Below are 26059 nucleotides of genomic sequence, written 5' to 3' on the forward strand. Positions count from 1 at the left end.
AGTGTAATTTATTGTACAGAGTTATGATGAAGTGACACACCAAATTACAGAATTTCAGTAAGAATACAAATGATTTTTCACCAATTTTTATTCTATCCTCGTAAAGTGAGAAAACGGGAATTATTTTTTGTGTTACTCAACACAAGATGATTATAATCACATTGTTAACTATATCCAACATGTGCGAAATAATAATGAAAACAGCAGCTTGTCATAAAATACGAGAACTTTCTAGTAATAAAGGTAATGTAAAAATAATACAATATAAATGTTAACGATAGTTATTATCACAATCAATATAATAAAAATGAAAGTACTTACAAGTAGATAGTAATTATAAAATAGCACCAGGATTTAAAAAGAAAAAATACAGAGCAATACACAAATAAATTTCCATTCTGATATTTGGTAGTATTCATTAGATTTTAATAGAATGCAGAAATATATCGATACTGACATATGCCCTTTGTCATATCTCTATTTCCCTCCCCAGTAACTTATTATTTATTGTGAATATGTGGCACAGTGGCCACTTTAGAAGAAGCGCAAGTGAAAAAAATAATATATCTCTTATTGAACGAAAGTAGTTCATAACAATTTTTAATGCAACTTCACAATAATAATAATTATCGTCAAAAATCACTTTTGAATTTCTGATACATTGAACTCGTAATATTAAGTATAGTTGAAATCCATTACGTTTGGCGGTGCAATTTCTGAAATTAACTAAATCCGTGTTGGGCCAACGTCTAACTGGCACCGATCACCACATATCAAAAGATACCCCCGTCCCCATCAGAGGCCGATAAACTTCATTTAATTCGTGCCAACTCAGAGTTAGCCAGAACGAAATTTATATGCACAGCTCATAGCAGAATACGAAGTATATAAGTAGAAGGACTTGTTTAAATTATTAATGAGAAAAACCGAATGATATTGTTGAGATTATGGATTAGGTAACGGTTTATTCATGAAATAATTGAAGTTGATAGATGGGAGAAGGTCTTTTATTTAAAGTACAAGCTTAGAAGTGTGTCTTAACAACGTCAATGATTGGAGAGCCCTACCTATTAACATTCTTTATCACCTTGTGAGTGCCATGTTTTAATCTTTGAAATGTTCTTCTCATATATACGGTCAATTCAATTTGAAATGATCCCTAATATATGTTCGCTTGTTTATGTTATAAATGATCATTAAACAGTGAAAGTTACATTTCAACACATTTAATACATCTCATAAAAAAATCGTAGCTTACTTATATCGAATTTCCGCTCCGGTTCTGCAAACCGGAGCATCAGGTTAAAATTAATTCTCATTTTACAGTCTAGCAAAGCAGGTTTTTGTTACGTAACTTCACATCGTGTATAGTAATTAGTATTTTTCTTGATTATTCTAAGTGGGGCAGTAGCCGTATCGGATAAAAATAGGAAATATTTCATATCTTGTTGCATAAATGTATATTAATTTACAGCCTGGATAATTTTTATTACTTAATGCAAAAATTTTCATGTTTCTATTATTACAATATCGAGCAAAGAATAATTATTGTGATATCTATTCTATAGTAATTCTCCTAGTCTAGACCAAACCAAAATCAATATAATTGAGTATGTATTTTCAAGAACTTTCTAACAAGATGTGTCGGTTTAAAAACTTTTATTTAAAACTTATAATATACTTGGCATTTTGGATGGTTCCCAAAAAACTCGAAAAGCGTTTTCTACGGTTCTATGTTGTTATAATTATACAATCCCTCTTGGTTGACAAGATCCTGCATTATGGCGTCACAATGGAAGTTTATTCTATCGATCATTCTGTTCCTTGTGTTTACAGTTGTTCCATATACCTATCTAGCTTCCCAACCAATTCACTTATAACGAAAAATCTTATTTCTAATATTTTTATTATAAATCACTTTCAAGTATTCCCTTATACCAGTAATTTGATCTTCGATAGAATGTAATACAAATGTTTGTTTATTTATACATCAGTTTTTCAAGTAATGCTTGAAATTTTTATGTATCATGTACAACGATCTAAAAATCTACATATCTCCTAAACTATAAATTTTCTCGAGACAAATAGTACCTTTCTGTTAAACAAATCGATTGAAATATCATTTTTGCTATCTTTAGATGTACAGGTTGTCCCTGTAAAAGCTACTGATTGTTAACCATTTAGCATTAGCGTCCCCTGGCCTTCATATATTATTTTAGAATTACTTATTCCGTCAAATATGATACATAAAAATTCATAATTTTCGACTGTATAATTTAAAAGATATATTTAAATATAAGTTCTGATTTCGCAACTTTAAAGGCCTATAACTCAGGTATAAGGGGTCGTACAAACACCCTGTATACACTTATGAGTAAAAGATTAAGAAGCACGCAGTATGTGTTATGTGGATAGAAAAAATATATCGAATAGAAATACGGTCAAATATACGTTTGAGAATATTTCCTCCCATGTTGTTAATTTCACGGAAATTTAATGATAGCTATTAATTTCGAGTTGTTCCAATATTACGCATCGATTGCTAATAAGAATGCGATGCGGTTGAATCCGAATCTGATAAAATTGGAACAAAATATTTTTCTCTTTTTTTTATAACTTTCATCGGATCAAGTCTAGACTGTTAGTTTAAATCTTCTCATTTCTCTCTTCCTAGAATTTTTATAATTTCAATAAGAAGAATGATAACACTATTCAACGGTCTACATATGAACAAAAATGTATATACGAGTACAGCAGCAATAGTTGGAAAATTTCTGAATCAATGAAAATGAAAACAAAAAAAAGGGACAGAAAGAAAATTTTTTCCTGCAGCCTGCTACTACGGTCATAAAGAAAAATAAAAGAAATCTGATTTCACAAGATGTGAAGAAGAAAAACACAATAATAAACACTCTTGTGTGCATAAAAATCGACCCATTGTAAGTTTTAGGCTTTAACTATATTTTTTTTAATATTCATCCGATCAAAAGAAAAAATATGCGGTTTGAAAGACAATTTAATATGTTAGCGATCTACAACCGCTCGTGATGACCGCTTCATTGTGTCACCTTAATGCCGTTCAAGTGATTATTAGACCGTGGATAGTAATACGAAAAAAATATGACCCCGAAAAACCTTCGATCGGTCCAAAACTTACTCCAGCTCATCGGAAAGCACGCAACTGAATTAGACATTGAAACAATGAGGAGAAAGTGTACCGATGATCAAGAGAGCGATTCACGGATTGCTGCTTTGAAGAGCTTGAAGAGTGGTTCCAGCATGATCTGGGGTGCAATTTCTATAGGAGTACGAACCTGTGTTAATTCGTAGGGACGACCGTGTACCCGAAAGAAGAGGTTCAATTTTTTGGGGTTATGAAATGGCCAGCATACAGTTCCGATCTAAATCCTATAGAACATTTATGAGATGAGCTAAAAAGAAGAATTCGAGTTAGGCTTCCTACCCCGAACTAACTTGATTAGATCTATGCCTAATCTTAGGAGAGATGTTATTTGGACAAGAGAAGGTTATACACATTATTAAGAAATTAAATGTCAAGTTTTAAATTGTCCTGAACCCTATTTATGTTAATAATAAAAAACCTAATAAAAAAAACATAGGAAGTCGTAATAAGTTTTCATAAATTTATACTCACATTAAAGCATATTAAATTGTCTTTCAAACAGCATACTTCTGTTTTTATCTGATTAATAATAATTTAAAAAGAAATAAAGTCAAAAGTTTACAGTAGGCCGGTTTCTATGCAGGCAAGTATACAGTGCTTTTCAGATAAAAGTATCCACCTTTAATAACTTTTGTAATACTCCTCTTTGAGCTGATTTCAAAAATGTATAATACTTGTAGGTTAAAGTGGTTAGTTTATGAGATAAACAATTTTTCTTTTAAGAGCACAAATTTTACTTATTATTTACTTTCACCTTATTTGCCTGTACTAAAATGGGTTGTACAACAGTTCAAACTCTTTAATCTTTTTAACTGTGCTATTTATTCTACTTAAAAAATCCAAACAACAAAAAACTCTACTTTTTATTAAAGTTTGACATTGTCAACTAGAATTTGTAGTCACTATTGATAGTGTAATTTGATACATTATTTATTTTGTTTCTCTGAAATGGTTTACTCTTTGCAAGAAAGAATTGAAATTGTAGGTTTATACTACCAAAATAATAATTGTGCAAGAGCTGCTGCTAGAATATTTAACGAATTACATGACGGAAGACATGCAACTCATAAGTATGTAATTCAACTGATGGAGAAATTTACCACAACAGGGTCTGTTTGCAATAAAGTGCATAAGCGAGAGCGACTCGTATATAACGAAGCAGTCCAAGTGGCAATTTTAGGGCAAGTCAGCTTAGAGGCTCAACAACCCCAATCGTTGTGAACAATAAGTAGAGCGATCGGTGTTTCATCTTCTACAGTTTTCCGAGTTCTACATAAATTCAAGTACCACCCATACAAAGTTAAGTTGGTGCACGAGTTGAATAAAGATGATTTTGATCGTCGTCTAGAGTTTTGCGAATCAATGACGCAAATTATCAATAACAATCCACAATTGTTAAACAATATTTGCTTTTCTGATGAATGCTCATGGTCATTAAATGGCTTAGTAAGTAGGCATAATTGTAGATATTGGGCTGAAAGTGATCCACATATTATGCGTGAATTCCATACACAACATCCCCAAAAGTTAAACGTTTGGTGTGGTATCCTAGGTGACCACATTGTCGGACCTTTCTTCATCAACGGAAATTTAAATGGTGAATCATATCTTGAGTTACTCAGGGAAGGGGTTGACCCACGTATTACAACAATAATAGAAAATCCGAAGATTTACTGGTATTTCAACAAGACGGAGCTCCCCCACACTATGCTATGCCTGTCCGACAATTTTTAAACGAAACATTCCCCGCTCGTTGGATAGGTAGAAGGGGGCAGATGATGGAGTGGCCACCTAGGTCACCGGATTTAACACCCCTAGACTTCTTTTTATGGGGGTATTTAAAAACAAAAGTTTATGCTACCCAACCATAATCTCTGGATGATTTACGAGAGAGGATAGAAAATGAATGTCGACAATTAAATCCAGCCGTATTAAGCAATGTCAGAGAGGCATTTCAAAATAGATTATACCATTGTATGGAAGTGAATGGTACTCATTTGGAACACTTATTGTAACTTCATAATAAATAGCACAGTTAAAAAGATTAAAGAGTTTGAACTGTTGTACAACCCATTTTAGTACAGGCAAATAAGGTGAATGTAAATAATAAGTAAAATTTGTGCTCTTAAAAGAAAAATTGTTTATCTCATAAACTAACCATTTTAACCTACAAGTATTATACATTTTTGAAATCAGCTCAATGAGGAGTATCCAAATTTTACATAAAAAATATGAAAAGTAATTTAAAAAAATAAAGGGGATGCTGCTAGGGGTGAGGGGGTGGCTTTTCCAGTAAGTTTAAATAAGCCATAATGCTTGCCCCTTCCAACATAAATTGACGTGTTTTTGGATTTTTTCTAAATACCAGTATTACAAAAGTTATTAAAGGTGGATACTTTTATCTGAAAAGCACTGTATTTTCAATATTCACTTTACCAGATTTGTCTAGTGTGTTTTTTGGAAGCAAGTGTGTTTTTGTAATATCGAGATAATATAAACTAGTAAACAGAGAATTGTGAAATATCCCGACCTTACAGTTAGTTTGAAATGGGCAGCCTTAACCTACGTTAGTTGTGGTTCACTCGAAGTCATACCCTTTATTTTCTACAATGTTATCCATCTATTCTCCCATTTTATAACTTACTTTCAAGCCTTTTCAGCCCAGAATAATAATAATTAATTATAATTTTTTTATTTTTTCTATTTCTAATTCTACTATTTATTCGAGACACTCTATTGTCGTCCATCTACATTTGACGTCGTTTTGTCCACCATGGCAGGCACCGACAGGATAGATTCCAGATCGTCTTATCTTCTTCGCTACATCAGTTGCTCATTATCATTTCCCGTTTCCATTAGTACAATGTCCAGTGATCACTTTAACAGTTTTCTGGATTGAGTGTTTCATGATTGTTATATTGTTTTTGGTACTTTATTCATCGATTCGTGCAATCACTTCTGTTTGACCATATACGCTGATGTTTGGCTCTGATTCCAGTGTCAATAGTATATTTTAATAATTCCATCCACGTAATACTCTCGCGTTTACTTATCTCTAACAGGACTAATAATTAATTTGAAACATTTTGTATAATCAAATGTTATAAAACAACTGAAACAAAGTTTCAAATTTGATTTCACAATGACTAATTGGAAATATTTGTGATTTGACATAAACTTTAAAATAAATAAACATTTTTCAGCATAATCCGATAATAACTTAGGATTATTAGTTCTTGTTAGTACAAAAATTGAATTTGATGTTGTTTTACCGTAATTCGTAAGTCAGAGATCCGTTTAATCTGGTATCAGTAAATTCAGCAAAAACATATCTACTAAAAAAATATATAAATAGGTGATGCATTTAAAATATTACCCGATTACTTCACATCTTAAAAAATTTGTCATAAACAAAAAATCTGCAAACACCATTAGATAGTATACAAAAATTTTATTTGAAACAATTTTTCATAAAAGGGATAATCAAGGCACAAATTCACCTATTTTGCCGCACCTTGTATAGTAGCCGTTTATTCCTAATAAAGCGGGAATTATGTGTAAGTTTACTGAATCATCCTCAAATTTGTAAACGTTTTTACTATATAGAAATTAATTGATGACAAAATGTTTTATGTTTATCAATTGACTAGATGTATGTAAATTGACCAAATAATTATTATTGTTTCATGTGCATTCTTTATTGAATATAACTAATTAAATATAAAAATGTAACGATTAGCTGATATGCTTTCTTAGTTTCTGTCTACTACTACTATTTATTGAAAAATGTAGAAATTATATGAATCAATGCCCATCACTGAGCGCGTGATCTTAGAAAGTTGAAATTGTGTACGTTATATGCAGCAGACAAACACTAATCCATTTTCTGCAAAAAGAAATTATTGAAGATAAACAAATAAATAATTTTTCTACAACAATATTATAAACAGTACTTTTTGGAAAAAATGTATACAGGGTGTTTCAAAAAAGGTGATCCCGTCTCTAGGATAGATAAATAACTGAAAAATATTTGGGGTTTGCTCAGTAAAAAATTTTCATTCAAATATACACATTTTTTACGATTTTGCCGCAACTACTTGTAACATATATTAATTGGAAGCTGATACATCCAATGAATTTGTTTTTATGTTTGACTCTCAAAGAGGGCGCTTGTTACACGGTTTATACCAAGTAGTATTGAAATAATTTTTTTAATGTTAGATTTATTAAGCAAAATTTCAAGTGAACTTGAATTTTTTAAACACCCTGTATATCAATTCGTATTCCTCATTTATAATATGAACAAAATTAGCAATGATAAAGCTAAAAAGTGAAAAATAATTATCGATAAGAAAATTAATGAAAGCGTGGGGTCCCAATTGGGGAGTGTTCAAATTATTTTTTCTTTATGCACTGACTAGGAATTTCCTTTCCATTTTCAGATTTTCTCAATAAGCTCTCTTTGGTAAGATGGACGATGGAGTTACTCGGTGGATTTCTTATGTACATGTCCGGGTCGTCCGAATAATTTTTAGTTGCCAAAGATTAATCACTTAGTAGCTCTTCCAAGTTCAAATTAATATTCTCCATAGTGCAATTTATTATAGTTTTTTTTGTTTTTATTTGATAAGTTGTAGGGTAACCAACAAAACACAATGTTTGACAGTATGCAGTTCAGTAAAAAATATTGGATTGTATTTTCCACAAATAATTACAATTTATGATAATTTTCTTCAGAATATCTTTTTATGGCGAACGGTTCGCTTGGCATGTACAACGATCTAAAAAAGATCTCCAGTCATCATTTCTTTCATTTTATAGATGTTAAAAGGAATGAACAAGAATTATTGAACATAAAAAATAAGTGATATTAATTTTGTGTATCTCCAAGCAGCAACGTCATCAAATATAATTGCGAAATTTGCTAACAAAGATGACACAGGAAATCCAGTAAAAGCTGTTTAATCTCTTTTTCCTAATTACTAATTTTTAATTATAAGAAATCCAAGAGTTTCTATTTTATTCGGAAAATGTTAATTGGTCTCAAGAGAAAGCTAAGTGAAAAATGAGACAAAAACAATTTCATTTCATCCATTGTACTGGCTTATTTTGAAGATACACACCTCAATATGTTGAACGGTTAGATGCAATTTTTGTTTACGATCTATTTAATTTCACGACCAACTTACATTGTTGTTTTCGATACACATCATTTAATATCAACGTTTAATATCATCATTATATAATCCAAAAAGCAAACAACGAGTTTCACTTTTCTAAAGATGCATCTGTGTAAGAAATATTAATTATTACTAAATTAGCTTCAGTTAATTACACATATAAATCATAATTTGAAAGTGTGGACTCCTGTTGTAATAAGATATACTCAGTGATGTAGTTACTAATAAAAATAATTGAACACAACTCCTATTGATGTGGAAAAAGTGTACAGATATGGAAATCGAACTTCGAAATAACTTTAGCTGTCGTCTAGATCTAGGAATTGCGCAGGATGTACATGACTGGAGTATAATAATGAGGAAGTTGGAAATGAATTTAAAGAAATTGTGGAAATGAACCTTGGAAAAGCAAATTCTGGTAGTATAATGATGTACATGACAGGACAGTGCTTAACAAATAAGAAAAGTGAGAATGAAATTATTATTATCACAATAGAAACAAGTGTGAAGATTCGACTAATTAATTAAAACAATTGGAACAACCAATTTTTTAGTCTTGATTCATTATTTACTAAAAGCATATATCGATATGAATATATCCTCTTTTGATAAGAATACTACCAATAACACGTCTTTGTATTAACTCCATTAGTTTAGCGCACTTCACCATCGTACAACCACATTTTTTCTTTGGTTGTGCAATCCATCCAAGCTAAACGTTTCTTGAGATTATTCCATAAATTCCAGACAATTTCGAATTGTGACAAGAGGCCAAGTTATATTGAAATATGTGATAATATGTTGCATGATATCTCAATATATTTGACAGAATATACAATGCCTTTTATTGGAACTATTTCAGAAAAATTTGTAATGAAAAAAAAACATAAAAAATCTTTAGAAATGTATTTAACAATCCGTTGGGCAAAATCTCGTTTAGATATTCATCTTTAGTTCATCAACAAATGCTTGACTTTTGTACAAATAATTGTGTTCCAACGCTGAAAATCAACTTTTTTCATTTGTTAATAATCCATGATTAGTATTTTTTAGCCTTTAGCCATCATTTCCTAAGTTATAAATTGTTTTTTATTTTGTTTACTTCCCTTATAAAAGCCCTTTTCGTACAATTGAGATACTTCAACACCAAAATCGAGCAAATCCCTTAGAAAGCCTGTGCTTGTCTTTTTGGATTTAGTTCGCTATCTATTAGTGAAATTTTTGGAGTTGTTTTACTTTCCTTAAAATTCTTGAACACTTGAATTTCCGCTATAGACGTTTGTTTATGAGGATCAATTATTTTAGCATTCTGGTCATAAGAAATATCCATCTTTGCATAACACGTGTTACACACAATATTATAACCATCAAATACATCACAACAGTATAAAGAATAGCAGCGACGACGTGCTGGTTGCGATTTTGTCTTGAGCAGGTGTCGGAAAATAAGGAGATTTCTTTTATTCCACTAGGTAGCATTGATACAAATTTCGTTATAATAGACCCATCTTCATCAGAGTCTCTTTTACCATTTATTTCATGAAAAAAAATCAACTACCCTCTTTGTTTTTGCTTTCAAAGAACGTTAAGATATAATAAAATTGGGAAAGCGCATATATTGGGAGCTGCATTGCTTATTACAGCTTAAATGTATAAGTTTGAAATTTGCTGTCAAATTCTGCACACTCTTTGCCCTTACTTTTGGCTTCTTCTTTCCATATGAGTATTGTAGGATTCTTAGAAATCTTCACCAAAATGGTTTTATTTTTTAGCTAGATTGTATTTGATGTATAGCACACATTCATCTTTTTTGGGCCCAAAAAAAGGAATAATCAAATTCTGTACAAATATTTTTTATATAGGTGAATCAATAGATAAATCTTTGTTCTCAATATTATTCCCGGTACAATGAGATTCCATAGTAGAAAAAGGATTTATGTGTTCTTTGACATAATCTACTTCAATAGACTGGGTTCTCTTTGATGGAGGCTTTGTTCCCCTTTTGTTCAGCTCGCCAAATGTCCCTGATGGTGTGTGTGTGATGGTGAAAAATGCTTTGTTAATGGGGCCATTGGAAATACAAACAGTTGCTGGAAAAAATGAGCTGCAAACCCTGAACTCCCCTATACTAGTTTCAAGAAAATAAATCCTTGATGTACTTTAAGGTTTAGAAGCTTTCACAAATCTTCTAGCTAGTGGGACAGAATTAAATATGAAGTCATTTTGTCTATTGTAATCAAACACCCAAAATATTCGGTCGCTTTCAATTAGGTCTTCTTTTGAAAAATTTTATTCATTAAGCTAAACTGTCTGACACGTCAACCTCATTTTTGTTTTATCCAATTTTACGTTTGAGAAGAAGAATTTGCATACGGCGAATGAATTTACTAAAAAATGGTCAAAGCGCTGTTTTTCGACAGTAACAGCAAACTTACAAAGATACCGCAGTCTATTATAATATAAGTTCATTATGTTAATAAAGAGACGACGAAATGAGTAGTTTAAAATCCTTTGTTATTTTTTTCTTTTGGCTTTTCGAATACGGGGGTCCCGTAGCCGTTCATACCCCCATCAGTTTTAGAGCCTTTCCCTATGTTTTTATGCCGACCCCAAATTTGTTTAAGTAATTTGTTATAAATAATAGATAAATTTTAATATATTTTTGAGACCATAAAAAATTAACTTTAATTGAGTTACTGTAAAGAAGTAATCGTGGGCTTTAGCCTCTGATCGCACAGTTAAAAACCTTCATAACTTTAGAACTAAGGGTCGAAAGCACATTCGAAAGTGATCAAAATATTCGTATTGGTTAGCACTTTAAGCTACTATAATATATTTTTTAACAAATAATTTAAAAGCTCTACCATATCTCATTATGAGGCTTAAAAGTTAACGTTTAAAATGAGCTGCTATAAATCTTTCTACGTCATATAGGAACCAAGTAATGCCATAATTTTGCATTATATTGACGATAACTTTTTAAATATTGATTCTTTATTTAAGAGATATTGTTTATAATAATATTACTCGACCAGATTTAGGCTCGGTATATAATGGATACGGGACCCCCCTAGCTGCCGTACTACTAAGCAGATAGATAGGGGCGGTTATGGGGCGGTTATGGAGTACACCAGTAATCGCTATCTAGCACAGACTAAAAAACATTCTTTTCTCAATTAATTCTAATATTACCATATATTTTTTTAGTTTGAAGTAAAAATTTACGATGTTTTATTTCAAATTACTTTTCAATCATGTCCGTATTGAAATTCGATTTACCAATAATAGGATTGTAAACCGCGTTCACTAACCATTGAAGTTATTTTACATTTGAAACCTCATATGGATACAAGCTCATTAATTGGAAATACTAAATGCAAAATAGCACTTACTGTTCCATATAAAAATTAAATTATTTAATTTCGTAGATATTAAATATTTCATCAAATTTTTATAGAACCGTATATTGTCATAATTACGAGAAAGTGTGCGAAATTTCGAGTCGAGATTGGCTAAAAGTTAGTGACAATTGGATTAGAAATTTCCATCTAAACATACAAACTAAGAGATTAAGTTAAAGAAAGTGTGGTAAAAATAAATGAAACTAAAGTCGAATATTACAGTGAATTTTTAAAGTATTCATATATTGAAAAGGCGTCAGTCAAAAATTATTATTAGAAAAAAATGTAATTACCCAAACTACTTGTTTTCTAGTCTGGAACGTTTTATAGTGGTACAGGTTATAACGTATGAAAAAATTGGTATACATTCCTGTGGTCATTATCATTCCCGACACAATTTCTTGTCTCCAAAACTACTTGGTTGTAAAATTAGTTTGGCGAGTTCAAGGTTATGCGTTTATAATTTTTTTATGCTTACACTTTAATAAGGAACTAAAATTATTGGAACTGATTCCATTTGTAAGAAAATATAATCATCATGCCTTGGATAAAACATCAAAAGTATAAGTTATAAGCACTTTTGCAAGGCATATTAAAAAGCAAAATTTTCAGTATTGAATTGGTGAAAATCCGCGATTTTTAAGAAAATTTACTCAGACTATTTCAATCAATTTTCGCAGTTTTACTTGATATTTTCAAAAGTACTTGAATGAAGTTTTTGTTACAAAAAGCTTATTAAAAAGATATTACATAACCTTTATTTCTATAGGGGACTAAATATGGAAAGTTGTATGTTTTCTAGTTGACGCCTTGTATATTTTATCCTAATAAAGATTTTTTTGTTCTAGGAAATCGAAAATTTCAAATCATGTCACCGGTTCGATGGAAAAACACATTTTACAGTTAGTAATTTAGTCTTTATTAATACGTCAGTAAAAATGACATTTTTTAACTCATTTACCAATTCAAAAATTTGATTTTTATTATGATAGTTTTGGCAGCTATTGGCAGCGTTTACTAAGACCGTCAGTTAAAATTAAGCTTGTTGATATACAGGAAATACGAGGATTATCTGAAAAGTTTCCGATCTAACCCAGGTACAAGTCATTTTCATTTCTATAATCATTTTTATTTTTAATACAGTCACAAATATATACGCTATTATGAGGGATGTTCTAATCTTTTTAACCCATAAAATCATTATTCTCAAAATGAACTTTACGCAATCGATAAGGTCCTCGTATGATAAAAGTCTCTTATAAATTTAGCTTTGAGGTTAGGAAACAGGAAAAAGGTACTGAGGGTCAGATCTGGTGAATACGATGGGTAATCAATCAATTCAAGCGACAATTCATAAATATTAGTCATGACGAACTCCGAAATGTAAGAAGGAACGTTATCCTGTTGGAAATACTTTCTTTTTCTTCAATTGCTAACGCAGTTTCACCCTTTACCCTATTAATATTCTTCTTTTATTATTTTATATTTCTGAAAAAACGCTACTACCACTTTACCGGCTAATAAAATGTCTTTGCTTTTTTCGGAGCAGTCTTGATTGTTTTTTCGTTTCAGTAGTATAATTGTGGATCCAGATTTCATCTACAGTTATGAATCGTCGCAAAAAATATTATTCTTTTGTTTAAACTGCGTCTTCAGACCCGGGAATATTCAATCGAATGATTTTTTGGTCCAAAGTTAGCAAAATACGGCATTTGTAAGTCAGTATATTGCAAATGCGATCTTTTGATATGCCGACAGCCGCTACTATCCCTATAACTTTAATTCGATGGTCTACCAGTACCGTTTGATTTGATTTTACAATGATATCGCTGATTGACGCAATTTTGGTTGTTCCGAACGATCTTCGGCAATCAAGTTGAAACGGCCACGTTTGAATTCAGCCCAAAATTTTGTAGGCAGATCGCTTTCAAAAGCAAATATTTAATAACGACTCGATTTTCATAAACATCCTCACAACGACTCAACACTCTTAGCCAAACATCCAAAATGGCTGAAATTTAATTTTTCAACTTATTTTGAGGACTGGCATTTTCAGAATGAGATCGAAATTTTTCAGACAACCCTCGTAAAGGCAACAAATTTTCTGCATTCCACCTATAATTTTGAGATTGTTTATGTTGAATTTTAAAAAGCATGTAATTTTTGGATCTATTCTCTTGATTAGTAATACATACGTTCTATTTCAGTTGCCTTGCTGTTATTTGAATTATGGATAGTTGTTTCTTCAAATACTATGCAGGTAAGTACTTAGGAGGTGAAATTGTTGCCTATTTGAAATTCATTTGTTAGAACGCATTTAATAGGAAAGTTTGCGTCATCGATTTTTGATAATATATTTAATAAAAGTTTTAATTAATAATTTATCCTCATTATACAACGAATTTAAATGTAAAATTATTTTATAACGGCACTAAGAACAATGGAAACTATAGTAAAAGCAGCAGATGAAGCTTGAAACATATAGCAATAGGAAAACCAAATTCAAAGCCTTGATTAAACCAAGAAGATATGTATCTAAAGGGCTGAACTATAGATGAGATTTAGATCCTGTACGTAGTGAGTATAAAACCGTAAGACACAGGTGCCAAGATAAAATCCAAAGAACATTTTATTTTATATTTTATTTCGACATGAAACATTGTCTGGATAAATGATAAACCAAATATTCGCAATTACGTCTGGTGAATTAAAAATTATTTCGATAAATTCCTTCAGTCCATCAGAAACTACTATTTAGCACATCAAATATTTAATAAAGGCGAACAATCAACTCCAATCGTGGACCATTTCTAAAGGGAAAATACAGAATCGGAGCGGAATTGAAAAATAAGAAAGTGCCAGGCATTGATGAAGTAAACAACTAAATAATTTAACATTTAAATGATTTATTACTGTATTCCATTAACAAAATGCCATCCAAATAAAAAGAAAAAAAATTCATAGCAATTTTCAAAAAAAGAGAAAAAGCCAATCCATTAAACTATAGAGGTATCGGATTTATACAGTGCTGTACAAAACTATTCAGTAATATGTCTTTAGAATAAGTTAAATTTCTATAGATAAATATAACAAGCTCGAAAAATCTAAAGGGGTAAGTGAAAGGCATAAATACCAGGAATCTCGAAGAATATGATCTGGAGGAAACAATATGAGCATTAGAAACAAATTTAGAATTTGTGAAGATTGCGTAAGACCGTTATGACGTACTTGATAAAAACAAGAGCGGAAAATACAATAACAAAAAGGTTCCTAAGAAAGAAAAACTAGACAATTGCATAATATACCTTAATGTACAGAAAAAAAGTGTGGAATTCATGACTAAGATGGAAAAGAAAGAAAAGAGTATGTGTGAAAGTGTCAAAGAAAAGAACTAACTATACACATCTGAACCACCTATGAGGTGGTTTGAAAGCATTTCATCCCCCCAAATGCTCCTAGCAAACCCTAGAAGATAACACCAAGTGCTGAAATGAGACATAACCTGTTTGTCCAATTTCCATATACCTAGTAAATACTAAGATTTTGATCCGACAGTGACAGTGCTTTCAATATCAAAGTTCTTTTGACTTGCATGTCTTAGTTATAATGATAACTAGGATTGAAATATTTTGCTCTCCTCTATTCATCATGAATTATTAATTTAATGTTTTATTTTCATTTAATTTTCTTCTAGGATCCCATAACTATGACACTGGATGGTTGGAGACCTATAGTAGGAACCCGTAGACAGCCTCCGGGATTCGAAACAGATTCGCGTATTCCTCAATTCAAAAAACCAAGTAAAACCAAAAATTTAGATAAAGAAAATATTAAATCCGAAAATTCTATTACAACAGTCGAACCAGAACAAATCGAAAGTTCGACAAAACCTTTGCATAATTTGAATGCAGGTCCTTCACATCCACAAAATTACGGTAAGTCTTTATTATTATTATTATTGTACATTTTAATTTGTGCTGATTTTTCATGCAGATAAATGGGATAATTCCGTACCTGTTCAACTGTAGCACAGATATTAGTTTCAGCTGCAGCAACTACATTTAAGGCGTGTTACACACATATGCATGTCGCACGATGCGACTAACATTTTTTAATACTAGTAGCACCGTGTACGCTGCATGGTCATGGCAACGTGCTAGAGGCAAAGCCTTATTAATTACAAAGTTGCCGTGTATTGTATTATTAATATGGCTGTTTGTAGCTTTTAATGGAATTCTACATTATTAATAATTATTAACTACGTATACTAAATGTATAAATAACCTGTACCGTTAAGTTCGATTCAAGATTTCTCCATGCATTTTTCTGCTCATTTCTGTGACTCTATTCTTTCAACTTAAAATTATACAGTATTGGGTCCCATCCAAAGCTAAGACAAATTCAATATTCAATATTTGTTTGTTCGTCATTCGGAAAAGGCATTTATAATTATTACAACTAACTATAAACACAATTTAAACTAGGATATACACTATTTGATTACAAATTTCTAATAAAAAACTTTAAATATTCAAAAAATGCGCCATTTCAAGACGCACACTGCTTGCAGTGCTAAAACACTGACCGATTAGTTCCTAATGGCGCTGCAAGCTGCATGAGACTATCGCACGAGCTGTACGATACAAATCGCATATGAACGTAAGTTCAACGTGTTACAAGTTAGTCTTCAAGCTGTATACTAGTATCAAGAAAAATACTAGTCACACCGTGCGAGATGCATATGTGTGTAACCTGCTTAAATCTATCTGTAATTTGATAACATCTACTCTCAACTTAGACATTTATCAACTTATTATTGTATGAATTTGTTGATTATTATCATTTCAATACCACAAAGCAATGTGCATTCGATTTTTGATGCTTGGTAAATTAATACTCCTGCATAAGTCGCTTTTATTAATCAGTGTTATGCAGACTCTAATAATTTCTATTCTGAAATTAATATGACACTTTTTCGTAGGAAATAAAATAGCACCGCAGAGCAAATATTCTCCGCCCAAATACCAAACGCTACCTCCTGGTGCAGTCAGTTTGGGAAGACCTTCACAATATGGTTTTAGAAAGCATTCCGTACCGGCAAAACCAGCTAAAGTTATTTCACACCTTGGACCAGCGCCGAAAAGAAAACCTCCACCTAGAGGTCCGGTAGGAGCACATAGTACAAGGAATGATGTTTTTATTAATCCAAGTGGTACAAGTGAGTTATTAATTTATACAGTAAAAATATTAGCAAATAGCAAATATCTAAAAATAGCTTTTTAAAGTCTAGTTTATACAACCAAAACTTCAATAATTCTAATCATAAAAAAATAAATGAATACTTTATATATAATACACAATATTTCTAAAATAATAAATGAATCACTTTTAATTATATCTGAAGTTCACTTGAGTTGACTAGCTCATTTCAAAGTATGAGAGATAAAAGTACCAATACAATATAAAATATTGTTTATAGTATTTCATATGGAAATATGAATTTCGAAAAAATCTTGTGATAAACTGTAGTGTTTTTCGTTGAAATAATTATAATGAAAAAGTTCAAATTTCACATTCTGCAGCTGATAATCAGTTAAGAAAATAATCTTGGATTGGGAAAACCTTCATTCGATTATATGAATTTGCTTAGAACATTTTATCTTATTACTATCTAGTTTATCTATAAACAGCAGTAATGCGAAGCTATGTTTCCAGCTTTACCTTCACATTTCAATGTTGCTTCTGTTATGTTCATATTACAAATTAATGTGGATAATCCAATACACTAGAAGCTTCTACCACATTCCACAAAAAAAAATTATTGATGACGCGATATTAGAAAATTGTAAATCAACAATCAATACACATTACAAAAAAATTATAAGATGGAAAGCTAAAAAATTATATGAAAATTTCAGAATTTCATAAATAAATGGTACCCTGCTGTCCAAAACTGATTAATACATTAGGCAACCAACTTTACAATTACACAGCTCTGTTTGTAAGGCGGGATAACCCTTATCTGATTTATTCTGTGGAAGATGACAAGTGACAATTGATATTTGAACTGGCTTTTGTTAATAATGATTAGACATTGTTAATTATAATTAAACACATAAAAACAAGCATTTTCATAATTTGATAGTCCTTCGAATATTTACAACATTCAAGGCCCTAATATTTGATGTATTTCATACTTTGATGGTCCTTTGAACATTTGTAAACACCAACACCCGCAGTGAAGATGTTGAATGTTATATGTTTAAAGGAGGATTAAATGTTGCTTTTCATATTTGGAATAAATTATATGAATATCAATAGGATTCAATGAAATAGTATATAATTCAAAAGCCGAAAAAAATAATCAGGAAACATTTGGAACTATGTTGATGATATCAAATGGTATAATATCACAACAAATGAAAGATTTCATTAATTATGTAATCAAAATAAGTAGAGATAAATTCAATAATTATACAAATGGACAATCTAATAATTAGTCAAGAAATAATTTTTAGGGGCTTAAAACAAATACGAGGATGGTCCTAGAAGTACCTGGCCTGACATATAGATGGCGGTAGTTGCTTGAAAAATACCACTGTATTAGAAAGTACACAATCTATACAGCATATGTTTCAAGTTTTAACATGCCACATTCTTCAGTATTTGTTTGGCAGCCATCAATAGTGAACGTTTTCAATGATATTGTAAACATGGAAAAAATTGAAAATTTTTATATGATACTATACTTTTATTTGAAAGGCATTAGCCCAATGAATTTAAAAACTGAACTAGATTCTACTCTCGGTGAGACTGTTCCTTCGATGTCAACAGTAATTGGATAACAGAATTTAAATGAGACCGCATGACCTGCAAAGACCAGCATCGCAGTGATCGACCAAAAGAGGTGACGACTCCAGAAATGTTTAAGAAAATCCTCAAATCGTTACTGAATGATCGTCGACTGAAAGCGCGCGAGCTAGTAGATATAGTAGATATTCCAAAAAGTGCGGTACATCGCATATTAATTGAAAATGTGGACATGAGAAAGCTGTTTTCAACATGGGTGCTGCGTTTGCTCACAATGGAACGAAAACAGCGTCGTGAAGATGTTTTCATGGAGTGTTTGGCAATGTTTCACAAAAGTTGGAACTTCATACTCGAAACAAAAGAACAATCAAAACAATAAAGTGAAAAAGAGAACCGGCTTCAAAGAAGGCAAAGACCTTTCTGTTTACAGGAAAGGTCATGATGTCGGTTTTCTGGGATCCGTGTGGGATAATTTTTATCGACTATCTTGAAAAAGTGCGAATTTTAAGCGAACTTATCGAAGAAATCAAGAAATCAAGCAAAAACAGCTGCATTTGGCTATGAAGAAGCTCTCACTTCCATTATTGCAATGGCCAAAATTAATGAATTAAAGGATTATTTCTGTTGCCAGATTTGAAAAAATGGCTCGGTGGTCAAAGATCTTCCAACAATAAGGAGGTGATGTCGGCAGTTAATGGCTATTATAAGAAGCTTGACGATTCTTATTATAAATAGTGTATTGAACTATTGATCATCGGTGGGAGCTAAAAGAAGTGACCATCTTCGTAGATCGTAGATCCGATTGATCAATCCACTCAAATAAAAATATTTCCCAATATCAAGAGAAAAGAATAGTATTTCTAACATGTCAAACAAAGAACTCATAATATAGAGAATTAAAAATGAAGAATGAACTGGAACAGTCAGTAGAAGTATCATACATAGTTCCACAACAAAAATTTTTTGTTACCAATAGAGAAAACATTTTTGTTTTTACATATATTTGGAAAATAATGCAAAGAAACTAACTAATGTTGTTGTTTTGTTCTAGTAACATCATATCCATTTACAAAAACAGGTTTAAACAATGTGCGAACAAGAGAAACACAAGGTATAGGACTATTTGGTACTCAAAACCATTTCACTGTCAACCAACCCAATTCTCATATTGAAATCAACCGTTTCCCATCACCAAATGAAAACGTTTTCCAGCAATACAAAAGTCCTGGAGTATCTTATCATCTACCAAAATTGAAAATTGGGCAAGGGGATGAATATAGTAGAAATTTGGTACCGCCGCCGCCTTCTAGAAATCCAGCTGCTGAAAAAGAAAAGCTGAAGAATTCCAAATTTCCAATATTTAAGGATAATACAGCTTCAGTGTCAGATCCTGTTTATGAAATACATGAAAGTTTTGGTAAGTGAACAGGAACTTTAACCTAAAGTTTCTCAAATCTGATATATCAATCATTAATCACTACTCATAAGCCAATTATGGTCGATTTTCTTTTGCAACTCAATTTGGTGATATTCAATCTTCACATACCGTGTAATACAACAACTTATGAATTTGTAGGGTAAATAAAAGTACTCTATCAATAATCCTATTTCAGAATAACACAAAGTTGTAACTACTGTATAATATTTTGCTTAGGTAAAACCTCTGATATTGAAATCTCTAGGTAGACTTTTCAGTAGGTGTCAGTCCAAGAAGTAGATAAAATTAAAGCACCAACAAAGTGTTTGGAGTATAATTAACAAAATACATTAACTCCATTGGTTCTAACATTATTGAAGGGTACAATTTAAATATTGATTATACCAATGCAAAAGGGAGTTTAATGTAATTGTTTGATTCAGAATTGGTAATATATGACTTACTTCCCTCTTGATTTGGAATCCAGGACATTTTTTTGCTATAAAAAGTCAGTATGTTGGTTATGTATAATTTTTTACCACTATATACAAAAACTTGTGCCCAAAATATATAACGCTTAGAAAATAAATTTAATTGTCCTTAAAAAAATTTAATCCTAGCCTGTTAAGCCAAAGTTACTGCTCACATAAGGTTTAGTTGTGTTAGTCAGTCAGTTTAACCTAATTATGATAAATGTAATTTTTATTTATAAATTTGAAAAGTATTTGCTGATCATTTTCATCAAAATATTTACTTCCCCTGTTTTTGCCACCGGGTACCTAAAAAATAAAAACAATGTCAAGGTCAATAATCTTATTTCTCACTCTGCAAAAATGTAACAGACACTCTCCATTCCAGGTGTGCAAACCCCCCAAATTCAAGAAAATTTAATCCCAGCTCCTGTTAACAATAACCGCAACTTTTCTCTACACCAACAAATTGAAAATCCCTTAGTGGATATACAAGTTACTAAAGAAAATTTAAAAGTATTTCATAGTACATCACCCAATAGATTTAATCCAAGTGGTTCCGATTATGTTGACTATGATTACTATAATTTGCCTACTTCTGGGCAACCTACTAAGCTACAAACCTATGAAGTTACTGAAGGTAAGTAATCATTCAACTCATAATGTTGAGTTAATTGTAGTGTAGCGGATCTACTTTTTCTTTATATATCAGTTTATAAAAACAACAAGATGGTAGTTTGTAACTAATGTCTTCAATTATAGAACATTGCACCAATTCCACAGATATTAATAATTAACCAAGCCCGATTTAAGTCTAATATTTTTCAATACTTTATATCGAAAGCACTCAACATCATCATCATCATCTAGCCTTTCAAACCTTTGGATTATGGCTAACACTTATAGCGCTTTAAAATCCTTTTTTGTGGTGGATTACTCCTCGTTTTCTATTTTTGTTTTCTTTATCGTTTGTCTTGGCTGCTTTTGTTATCATTTTTCATTCCTTCGGTTCCGGCATTTTGCTTTCCAGTTCTCTATATTAAGTGCTCTTATGTTCTCCTCTATTTCGTTTCTCCAAGTCTTTCTCGGCCTGCCTCTTCTTCTTGGCCACAATTCTTTTGATCATTTCAGTTGTTTTTCTTCTCATTATATGCCCAACCCAAATGAGTCTTTGTGCTTCTATATATCTCACTATGTTTTTCTTCTCCAGCTCTTTCTCTATTCCTTCGTTTTTTTGCTCTACTTTCTCCCTCCTGTGTTATGTTTGTACCTGTTATATGTTGGTAAACTGGTAAACAAAATCAAATGAATTAAAATAGATTAATCTATCCTTCCATCGTCTGAGACAATTTTCTTAAAACTCGTTTTATGATTAATGACAGATAGGTATTGACAGTAGAAAGTTAAGTAAAAATACTATTTGAATATGTAATTAGGTTTCTGACAATCTTGATTTTATTGATGAAATAATGAAGGTATGTTATGAAGTAGAATAGATGTAATAAGAAAATAAGAGTGTCAAGTAGAAACAGAGCCTATAGAAAGAAGCAGAAGAATCAATCCAGCCTCACCACAAAATAATCTTCAATCATTTCACTCATTCAAAAAGTTTTTTCCAACGGTCATACGTAATAATTAATTTTCTTTTATAGGAAAATGGCAAGACAATCTCAATCCTTACACATTCAATTACATCAAAGCAAAGGATTCAATCCACAATATCAAAGATGTTAGACCCCATTCAACTGCTACTCAAATTACCAACGAACCAGTAGTTGAACTCAATCTTCCACCGTTCCTCCCTACTCCTTACGTACCCGACCCGATTTATCCAACTTCCGCTACTCAAAGTGAAGCTTCAACGGTATTTTCGCAAGTGAGTCAAAAGATGAACAAGTACAAAAACGCTGCTTTAAACAACAATCCACTATTTTTTGATATCAAAGAAGTATCAACGCATTATCCAATTTTGGGAAAACCTTCGTTTATAGATGATGACCAAACAGCAAATCCCGCTAAAGAAAATGAAATCGTCGATGAAGTAACTACACCAAGAGAAGAAATTACTACAAAGAAAAGAAGAAGGAGACCGCAGCCAAGGTTTGGTTATTACTTTTATAGAGTGTACTCTCATTATTATTCGATTCCTTGTTATTTTTTCTAATTTTAAAATTTTTATGAAAATGTTTACTTATTTAAATACAATTATTTATCTAGAAGGCCAGTTTCTACAACAACAACAACAACAACCACTACAACAACAGAAGAACCTCCAATTACTGAAGTATATCAAATCAAAAGTCAAGAAGATATAGTTCCGGAGACAGAAAAGCCTCTACCAAAACGTATACGTCAACGTCCAAATAGGTATAAACATCTTTCTGGCAGTAGTTCGATAAATCAAGAGAGTTCACTTAGGTACAGAACTACTACACCTGTTGCTCAATACGAAGAAAACAATCAAGAGAAACGTACGAGAGGGAGAAACCGATATAGACAGAGAGGTAACAGTATTACATACAATTTATCCCTTATATGATATAATTAATATTATATTGTCGAATTTTAATTATTGTATATTGTGTATTCAATCCTCTGATTTATTTTTGTAAATATAGATTCAGTTTTAATAAATTCAATATAACAAATATTTATCAATTGTAGGCAGCGGAAATAAAGATTCAACCGAGTTACAAAAGCCCGTTAATAGAAAACGTACACGTCCAACTACTACAGAAATGCCTGCCAATCACAAAACAATGGAAAAGGAAAAAGTGAACAAACCGGAAACAGTTAGACATGATTCGAGATATCCCCAAAAACTTGATATCGAAACTACAACCAAAGAACAAAGGATAATCGATTATGAAGAAAATAATATGAGTGATGAAAACATGAGCGAAGAAATTTATGAAAGTACACCTAATGCCAACTTCATTGACGATATAGGATTTAAAGTTATAAGAACGACGACTCCTCCTGATGAAACCACTTTAGTAAGTAGTATTTCATGTTTATCAACATAATAATGGAAAATAGAGTTTCCTTTCATAATATAATGAAATGTTGACTTAAAATCATGAATATAAAGGTTAATTTCAGATAAATATATGGAGAAGTAACCGGATTTGATTTATTTCAGATAAATAATGAAATTGAATTATCGACACCTTCTTCACAATCACAAAATAATCAAGATTCATTGATTGAGACAACTCTTGCAACTATAATACCTACTTCGACCACCACAGAATCCAAAACGACTGTCAAACATAATAGAATTAAAACCAGACCAGCCAGTTTAAAAACGTCAAACAGGCCAAGATTCAGCGTTAAGGATTACAGACAGAGATTAAATCAACATACGACCTCAAGTACACCTCCTAGTACCACTGACATATTGAAAACTATGTCTGAAGTACCGAGAATCAGGTGAGTTGAAGTTTTCAATATAAAATCTGTAGATTTGCTTTGGATGGATCCAGTATGTATCAAAAAATTTTATTAATTTTACTAAATACATAATTGACTGCATATGTTATTGAGAAACTTAATATTTTTTATGCTGGACTAATTTGTCTGGTTTAATAATTCAAGCTTTCTCACAAAAACTCTCATTAACCGATTTCAAGCGAATGATCTGGTCATTATTGGTAATTACCAATAATAACCAACTATATTCAAGCGCTTTTGGTTATTGTTGGTTATTATATCATGACGTCATAAATTATTCCTTCAACGTCACTTTGGACCGCAAATGACCATACTCGACAGTTAAGTTGAACTTGTAGTTATTGAAGAAGTGAGGTGAAGAAGATATACCGATAGCCTCTTTTATAACTTTAATTCGACGTTAGTTCACAACCATTTGTTGAACTTTTTCGATGTGATCTCTTGGTGCAGTTTTTGTCCGTCCCGAGAGCTCCTCGTCAGTCATGGTGATAAGACATGGTTTTTATTCAACTGCACAAAATTTTACAATTATAAAGTATGGTGGAGTCTCCATACAGTATCCAACAACCTTATGATTTGTGTAGGTTCAAAAATAAATATTTAATAATGATAGCTCTATAGTCAATTTTTTCCATTTTAGTGTTCTCTCCTTATTAACAATTTAGTAAGAACCTTGTTTAACCACTAAACATAATTTATCTTACTGTTTCGCAGATTTCCAGCCAGATTAAGAACAAGACCGACTCAGTATTCTACGACAACCCCCGCTCCACCTCCAGAGGAAACAACCACTGAAATATTACTGCGTCGAAGATTCAAGCCGAAAGATCCAAGACATACTGTCGCTACGGAGTCTACTAATATTATCCCAGAAACAAACGTGAAATCGGTTAATACAAGGTTGAGACCATTTGATAGACAGAAAATCAATACAGAATTAACAACAAAATCAACCGTAGAAGATTCTAAAGTTAAAGCATCAATAAAACCTAGTTTATATTCCAATAGAAGACGACCATCTATTAGTATAAGAAAAATAAACAAAACGGAGGACGCTATCATCAAAGATAAACAAGAAGAAAAAATCGACGAAGAAAAAGATGACACAGAACTAACGACAGAGTACCAGTCAGTGAAAATCAGTACAACGGAAATTTCTCCAACTACTACCATCGATATTAACGAAAATGATTATTCGCAGAGAGTATCAGAATTAACGTCTTCATTTAAAGAATATGAAACTCCTGGATTATTTAAAAATGTAGCACCGATAAGTAGGAGAGTTCCTAATTATTTCACGTTATCTACTGAAGATCCTATTTTACCAATTGAAGCTTTTTTCCCCGGTATTAATGAGAAGGATAAGGAAACGTGAAATAGTCCTAATAGTAGTATGAATTTTGGACTGAAAATGTAATATTAGTGAATAGTAGATACACATTTATGAACTTCAATATGGTTTATTCATATTTATGTCATCCCATGATTCAACTCTTTTTTATACATACCAATTACATCTTTTATAACTCTATATTTGATCGTATGAGAATTTTTATAGATTGAAATTATTATTATTTATTCTTATTCTCTGGGATTTTCGACAAAACGTTATGTTGTAAAGTTTTTACCAAGATTTTGATCTTTTCAAATAATTAATCTTAAGAAACTGTGAATTATTATGAAAGGCTGTAAGGCTTTAATGTTTAATTATTTTTTTCTTCTACAAACCTGTCAACATTTACCAAAACACCCGATCGTTTGTAATGCCTCATTTTATATTTTCAATTGTTATTATGGTATACATAGTATTGTTTTTATATATAAATTGAAAAATTATTCTTGTTCTGTACCTTTGTTAATGAATAATAGTTAAACATCCCAAATAAGGTTTTTATGAAAAATGTGCAACATTTAAACCATGTTCCTTAAAATTTCTTAAGAGCATTTCGACATATGAAATTCAAAACTTTTCAATCATAATTATAATTATATATGAATTCAATACTAACTTGACTTAAAAAGTATTATATGCAGAGTTTATTTCATAAATCCTCTCTAGATACTACTTTAATTAAACTCTACAAAATTAGATCTTCTGAAATGTTTGCAATAAAACCTTTTTTACATGTCGAAACCCTTGTTGC

General features: G+C 31.3%; 1 protein-coding gene across 2 annotated transcripts; it reads left to right on the forward strand.

Annotated features, from left to right (window-relative positions):
- Window positions 1–26011, forward strand: LOC130452389 (mucin-2-like). Of its 2 annotated transcripts, none has more exons than XM_056791638.1 (12): window positions 1–243; window positions 12614–12667; window positions 13973–14025; window positions 15460–15700; window positions 16747–16983; window positions 19627–19992; window positions 20851–21102; window positions 22115–22562; window positions 22680–22966; window positions 23127–23458; window positions 23605–23894; window positions 24630–26011. In XM_056791638.1, the coding sequence occupies exons 1-12, from the start codon at window positions 147–149 to the stop codon at window positions 25288–25290; spliced, it is 3318 nt and encodes a 1105-aa protein (XP_056647616.1). In that variant the 5' UTR covers window positions 1–146; the 3' UTR covers window positions 25291–26011. The 2 variants fall into 2 exon arrangements, with proteins under 2 accessions (XP_056647616.1, XP_056647617.1); XM_056791639.1 differs by having other exon boundaries at window positions 36–57.
- Window positions 26012–26059: the final 48 nt, after the last annotated feature.

The sequence above is a fragment of the Diorhabda sublineata genome, chromosome 1 (assembly GCF_026230105.1).
Source record: "Diorhabda sublineata isolate icDioSubl1.1 chromosome 1, icDioSubl1.1, whole genome shotgun sequence".
Lineage (NCBI taxonomy): Eukaryota > Metazoa > Arthropoda > Insecta > Coleoptera > Chrysomelidae > Diorhabda > Diorhabda sublineata.